This window comes from Physeter macrocephalus, chromosome 7 (genome assembly GCF_002837175.3).
Source record: "Physeter macrocephalus isolate SW-GA chromosome 7, ASM283717v5, whole genome shotgun sequence".
Lineage (NCBI taxonomy): Eukaryota > Metazoa > Chordata > Mammalia > Artiodactyla > Physeteridae > Physeter > Physeter macrocephalus.
Genome location: NC_041220.1, coordinates 146,745,912 through 146,753,197, shown reverse-complemented (window position 1 = coordinate 146,753,197; position 7,286 = coordinate 146,745,912). Strand labels below are relative to the sequence as shown.

At 52.6% G+C, this 7,286-nt stretch overlaps 1 protein-coding gene across 1 annotated transcript in view; it reads right to left on the bottom strand.

Annotated features, from left to right (window-relative positions):
• The window catches only part of ASMT (acetylserotonin O-methyltransferase), a 22,421-nt gene that overhangs the window by 13,268 nt on the left and 1,867 nt on the right, over positions 1 to 7,286 (bottom strand). Inside the window, exons 2-4 of the mRNA XM_007128775.2 lie at positions 6,427 to 6,574; positions 4,467 to 4,600; positions 1,156 to 1,223 (exon numbers count right to left, since the gene is read on the bottom strand). Of these exons, the coding sequence (XP_007128837.2) occupies positions 1,156 to 1,223; positions 4,467 to 4,600; positions 6,427 to 6,574 (350 nt within the window). The remainder of the gene's footprint in view (positions 1 to 1,155; positions 1,224 to 4,466; positions 4,601 to 6,426; positions 6,575 to 7,286) is intronic.

Genomic DNA, 7,286 nt, shown 5'->3' with positions numbered 1-7,286 from the left:
GAGACCGTGGGACGGGGGGGGGGGGTCTTGGGAGGGGGCGGAGAAGGAGGCGAGGATGTTGGGTAGGTGAGGAGGGCCTGGGGGTCCCTCTCTCCTCTGGCCCCTCTGCGGAGTCTGCTGTGTGGGTTTGGTCTCAGTGTAGGAAGTGGTAGGAGGGGAGGGGGGGAGGGGGGGACAGGCACCAGCTCTTAGGGGACCCTCAGCTACAACCCCCTCCTTTGCGCTTTTCCTACCGCACCTGTGGGCAGCGCCAAACATGGCAAAGAGCCATGAAGTCATCACCATCGTACAACGTTTACACCAGCGCTTCATGCAAAACCCCAGGCCTGCGCCTTTGTACAGAAAGCCAATAAATAAATAAATAAAAAAGGATGAAATCATGCCATTTGCAGCAACATGGATGGACCCAGAGATGATCAGATAAGTGAAGTAAGTCAGAGAAAGACAAGCATCATATGATGTCACTTATATGTGGGATCTAAAATCTGACACAAATAAACTTATTTACAAAACAGAAACAGACTCACAGACACAGAGAACTGACTAGTGGTTGCTAAGGGGGAGGGGGGGAGGGGGAGGGAAGGATTGGAAGGTCAGGATTAGCAGATGCAGCCTCGTATGTATAGGATGGATACACAACCAGGTCCTACTGTGTAGCACAGGGAACTGTATGCAGTATCCTGGGATAAACCATCACGGAAAAGAATATTAAAGATCGAAGGGGGGGAGGGGGAGGGGGAGGGATGGATTGGAAGGTCAGGATTAGCAGATGCAGCCTCGTATGTATAGGATGGATACACAACCAGGTCCTACTGTGTAGCACAGGGAACTGTATGCAGTATCCTGGGATAAACCATCACGGAAAAGAATATTAAAGATCGAATATATGTGTATAACTGAGTCGCTTTGCTGTACAGCAGAGAGTAACACAACACTGTCAGTCAACTACACTTCAATAAAATTTTAAAATATAATAAGCATAACCCTATCAGAGCAGGGGCTTGGGACTTCCCTGGCGGTCCACTGGTTAAGACTCCTGCACTTCTACTGCAGGGGGCTCGGGTGTAACCCCTGGTTGGGGAGCTAAGATCCCGCATGCCGCGCAGCGAGGCCAAAAAAAAAAAAAAAAAAAAAAAGGCAGCTGCTTGGTGTTACCTGTAGATGGCAGTGAAGAGATCCTCGGAGGGAACCCCAAAGGCCTTCAGATAACTGGTTCTTCCTGTCTCTGAAAACGGGGCGGGCATTACTCAGGTTCTGAGACCTTACTGCACATTAGTTACCGCACTCGGGTGTTCACAGACCCTATCCTTACATCGCAGACAGAACAAACAGGAAACAAGTAACCCAAGACACTCACAAATTCCTTGCTAGTTTGCAATAAATAACTGCACGTTCAGAGCTGCAGTTTACCAGTCTAGCAGGCCTCTCTGATGTGAGGAAAGAAGAAACGAAGGACAGTCTAAAGAGAGTGTAAAGATGACGTGAAATGAGGCGATGCCTCGTTCCAGGAGGACTGAGCCCCTGGCAACTGGGGATGGGACCCTCCTTGTAGCTGGAGGGCCAGCAGGTCTGCCCACAGCTTCCTCCTATTCCCCTGAGGCCGGGGGGCGGGGATTTCTGGGTCCTCCTGGGCCCTGCTGCCCGGCTCCCTGATGTACAGGTGAGCTGTCTCCCTGCGGTGCGTCCTCCTTCCATCCTGGATCTAGTCTGGCCGCAATCAGCCCCCTGCTCCTGTCATGGATATGAGGTGACCCAGCCTTCGGTCAGGTGAGGCATCTCTTTCCCACCTGACCTTCGGGAGACACTGATGAAAAATACACAGCAGCAGAAATCCGTGCCTACGCGTGGCACCCAGATACACCAGCACGAGGCAGAAGGAAGAAGACTGTGACTCTCCACTGCTCCACAACCAGGCTCCTTTTGCACATGGGACAAAGCCCTGAGGTCCCTCGGACCGACTCCAGAGGGTCCAGCAAGAGCTGCGGAGATGTGGAGGCGCTGTTGGTTACTTGCACCCTCGGGCGGTGTCCACTGGGCTGTGTCCAGCTCATGCTGTGCTTGCTTTGCTTCTCACGGCTTCTTTCTTTAACTGAATGGGCCCCAAGGTCAAAAACTCAGGGGACGTCCCTTTAGAATCGAGACATCCTGCTTCTCATAAAACACAAAGCTCAGAAGCCGGGGCAGCTGTCACCCCATGGCCGCGTGGGAACACCTGGTGGGGGCTGACGGGGGCCTGACCGTTTAGACGGGCGTCCCTGCTCTGCTGTGCCACTGCCCCTACTGTGCCCTCTTGTCTGGTTGTGACACGAGACCCTGACGCTTTGGCCTCGCTCAGAGACTTACTGAGAGTCCCCTTGGTCCAAGCTGTGGGCCCGACCCTGGTGCACTTTACACACCAGCCCTGGGCCATCTGGAGACGCTCAGAACAGCATATCGACGCTACGTGAGCAGTGAGTCTTACGTGGGTGTGATTTTGGAAGAGAAATGTGAAGTCAAACAATGAAGATAAGCGTGAATCTGATGAGCTGTATCTTTTCCAAAACGAGTGGCAGAACTGGGTCCTCGGGTTCTCACAGCTAAGCTACCGGAGGCTCAAGATGGGGTTTAAGTTAAAATAATTCAGAAAGAAAATGTAGAGCCACGGTTCTCAACAATGTCAATGTCTTCAGTTGGTTGTCACAACTGGGGGAGGGGAGCTCCTGGCACGTGGTGGGTGGAGACCAGGGAAGCGGCTCCGCAGCCCGCAGGGCCCAGGACGCCCACATCAAAGTCACCCAATGTCAGTCGTGCTGAGAAACCCTGACCTAGCATCAGAGATTCTATCAGTCACCTATTATAATTCTATTAGCTATCACTTACTATCTATCTATCTACCTATCTATCTATTCAGCCAGGGTTCCCCAACCCCTGGGCTGCGGACCAGTACCGGTCCTATCAGGAACCAGGCCGCACAGCAGGAGATGAGCGGCGGGCAAACGAGCGACACTGCATCTGCATTTGCAGCCGCTCCCCACGGCTCACATTACCGTCTGAACTATCCCGCCATCGCTTGCGTTACTGCCCGAATTATCCTGCCACCCCCGTCGCCCCGTCTGTGGAAAAACTGTCTTCCATGAAACCGGTTCCTGGTGTCAAAAAGGTTGGGGACTGCTGTATTCATCTATCTATCATCTATCTAGACCCACCTATCAATATTTATCATCTTCTACCAGTATTTATCAATAATGTCTATCCATCACCATCAATCTCCCAAACTATCCGTATTACCTATCAATCATCTGTCAATATCTATCTATCGTCTATTGATCACTATCAGTACTTATCTATCAGCATTTATCTAACAATATTTATCTATCAATAACATCTACCTAGGGCTTCCCTGGTGGCGCAGTGGTTGAGAGTCTGCCTGCTAATGCAGGGGACACGGGTTCGAGCCCTGGTCCGGGAAGATCCCACATGCCGCGGAGCAACCAGGCCCGTGAGCCACAACTACTGAGCCTGCGCGTCTGGAGCCTGTGCTCCGCAACAAGAGAGGCCGCGATAGTGAGAGGCCCGCGCACCATGATGAAGAGTGGCCCCCACTTGCCGCAACTGGAGAAAGCCCTCGCGCAGAAACGAAGACCCAACACAGCCAAAAATAAATAAATTAATTAATAAACTCCTACCCCCAATATCTTTTAAAAAAATAATAATAACATCTACCTATAGAGTCACATATCTATAGACCCATCTCTCTACCTATCATCTATCCATACCTATCAATAGCTATCATTTTATCAATATCTATCTATATCTATCAATCACCTATCAAACTATCAATATTGTCTACCAATCATCTATCATCTATAATGTATCATTACTTATCTATCAGTATTTATCTAATAATGTTGATCTATCAATATCTATCACTTATCTAGAGCTCCACCCATCTGTCTCTACCGTAGTGATTCCCAATTACAACTGATTTTGCCCCCAGGAGACACCTGTCAATGTCTGGGGACATTGTTGGTTGTCGCACTGAGGGGAGGGGAGCTCCTGGCACCTGGCGGGTGGAGACCAGGGACGCTGTTCCACACCCCACAGGGCCCAGCACGCCTCACGTCAGAGAGTCCTCCAGCCCCAGATGCCCGTGGGGTGAGGCCGAGAAGCCCGGTGTAGAGCACAGCAATCACACACACACAGAGCAGCACGCAGGGCGTTCCACCCGTATGTTCCAGATTATCTTCCTGCTTTGCCCTGGGGCACCCCTACTTGCCCTGGGGACTCCTGAAGCACAAGGATTCTCATCACGACATCATTAGATTAATCCCTTCGGTCGACACCAGGTGACTTCACACGTCTGCTCCGGGTTCCCAAATCTAATGATGTCGCGTTTGGTTCTACAAGAAACCCGGCATTTCGATTCCTCGGATGCCCTGGGCCCCCCCAGGCAGCCCTGGGACTCAGGAGCGCCACCGACACCGCACCCACCTGACAGCCGCGGCCAGGTGGCCCCAGCACAGGAAGGTGGTCCTGGCCGTATACAGCAGCATGTCCTGCTGGGACTTGGGGCTGGCTCTGGCCAGGTAGGTGCTGGCGAGCTCTGTATTTTCATACACAGCTGAAAACACACAGAACAGAGGAAAAAAAACCCCCAAACGCATTGGATACCAAGGCATCGCCGACATGCCGACACCAGCATTGGCAACATCCCGACTGAAACGCGATTCCTGCCCGGCACCACGGAAATCTCAAGAGCTGGACCCTCGTCCTGAAGGACCAGCTGACCCTGTGGGCAGCCGGCGCACCTGCTGGGTTCAGCTTCGGCAAATCCCATGGGAAGATCCGGTGGAGTGGGGTGGGGGGAACAGCCCACGAGCCCAAGGGAAAGGCATATTACAGGCTGCGGACCTTTAAGTAACAACTGGTTTTAAAATGGACATATGGGGGCAACAGCCCGACTCGTGCAGAGGAAACAAAGATCAGGGGAGAAAGGGGCGCTTTTTGGGTGAGCTCAGCCGTGCAGCAGGGACCCGAGCCTGGTGGGGCCGTCATCTTCACCACAAGGTGCAGGAGGCCCACAGCCCCCGGGGCAGACGGCAGTGCTCCCCGGTTGCACCCTAAGCCACTCCATCCCTCCAGCCCCCGACAAGGGGGACGGCCCTGGGCATCTCGGGGCCACATGTCCGAACGGCTCGTCCGGTGCCTGAGCCTGTCCTGCGGGCCCAGCTGTGGTGCTTGGGGCCCAGCGTGGTCCTGTTCTTGTTCGTGGCATCCCTCCTAGGACAGGAGCGGCTTACCCTGCTCGTGAGGAGGAAGGATGTAGCCGTTCATTGCTTCTGCACAACGTGTACCTGCCCAATGTTTGCGGGTCTCCACGGGGACCCCAGAGGCAGAGCCGGAGTGGACGCTGCCGTCACGGGGCTTCCTAGCCTGCGCGCTTGCCCAAATCCTCACCTGCCTGGGCCGCATGTCAGCGGGAACCACAGGCTCCTCCCACCCCCAGGTGCTTCCCATAGAACATCCAGCATCCTCCACAGGTGTATCCTGGCTGGGTTTCAGCATGGGCTGGGCATTCAGGGGCAGTGCTTCCAGTGGGGGCCGGGAGGGGGACCTGCAAAGCCTGTTCACGTGGTGTGGCTGGCACCTGCTTGATTTCCAAGCCAGGCTATCTGAGCCCCGTCAACCCCTCAGATGATGTCTTCCTGTTCAAGTTAACTCGCCTGCACTGTTTGCACCCCAGAAACCCAACAGGTACACAAGTCCTTTTGCTGCAAGAAAAAAGCCCACCAGCTACCCCTCCCACCTCCAGGCCACCCACTCCTGTTCTATCAAGCGATAGTCCCTACACTTTGCAATTTCTCGGATTGACAAAACTCTAAAAAACCATCTGGATGACCGACATAGGGTTGACAGGTTTGAATTTTGCAAAGGAAGGACATTAAACAAAACAAAACAAAACACCCTACCATCACCAAAATGACATCCCGCGTCTGCTCTCTGGTTTTGGCCCTCTGCCTGTTTTTGTCAATAAAGTTTTATTGGAACCCTGGCCCACCACCTGTTTTGTCAATAAAGTTTTATTGGAACCCTGGCCCACCACCTGTTTTGTCAATAAAGTTTTATTAGAACCCTGGCCCACCACCAATTTTGTCAATAAAGTTTTACTAGAACCCCGTTCCACCACCTGTTTTGTTAATAAAGTGTTATTGGAACCCTGGCCTACCACCTGTCTTGTCAATAAAGTTGTATTGGCACTCAGCCCCGCCCATTGTTTGTCTCCAGCTGCTTGGGTGCGCCAAAGGCAGAGATGGGTGGCAGCTACAGAGACCACACAGCCAGCCCACAAGGCTGAGAATACTTACTCTCTGGCCCTTTACAGAAAAAAAAAAATGTGCTGAGGGTGCACCTTTAAAATGCCTCCTTCAAAATAGCCAGGATGCTTACCTTTTTCTCTCCTCACTTCCACATGAAGCAGCTTCAGGGACACACAGGCGTCCAGCAGTAGCTCTGTCTCCCGGGAGCTGACACCCAGACGTGCAGCCACTGCAGCCAGAAGGTCAAAGACTCCCAGCTCACAGGCGGCGAAGAGAACCTCGGGGCAATGGCAGAAACCAGACTCAGCTTTAAATCCCTTAAGAACCACACTCAGACGCACACATCTGTGCATGCATCTGGAATCGCTCAGGAAAACAGGGCAGTTCCTCAAAAAATTCAGCATAGGATGACCATAGGATCTAGCAATTCCACTGCTGGGGGTAGACCCAAAAGAACCAAAAGTAGGGAGCCAAACAGATAGCGTGGACACCCGTGTGTTCACGTGAAGCATTCTTCATAATGGCCAAAAGGTGGATGCCACCCAGGTGTCCACTGATGGATGGATGGATAAACAAAATACAGTGTAAAAACAGTGGAATATGACTCAGTCTTAGAAAAGACGGGAATTCTGATCCAGGTACAATGTGGATGAACCTTGAGGACATGATGCTGAGTGAGAGAAGCCAGACACAGAAGGACACGTACCGGGGTTCCCTAGAAGAGTCAAATTCACAGAAAGTAGATGGTGGGTCCAGGGGCTGGGGGAGGGGGAGTCAGTGTTTAACGGGGAAAAAGTTTGGGAAGATGAGAAAGTTCTGACCTGATGGTGGGGACGGTTGCCCAACAATATAAATGGACTTGATGCCAATGAACTGTGCCCTTAAAAATGGTTGAAATGCGGGCTTCCCCGGTGGCGCAGTGCTTGCGAGTCCGCCTGCCGATGCAGGGGACACGGGTTCGTGCCCCGGTCCGGGAAGATCCCGCGTGCC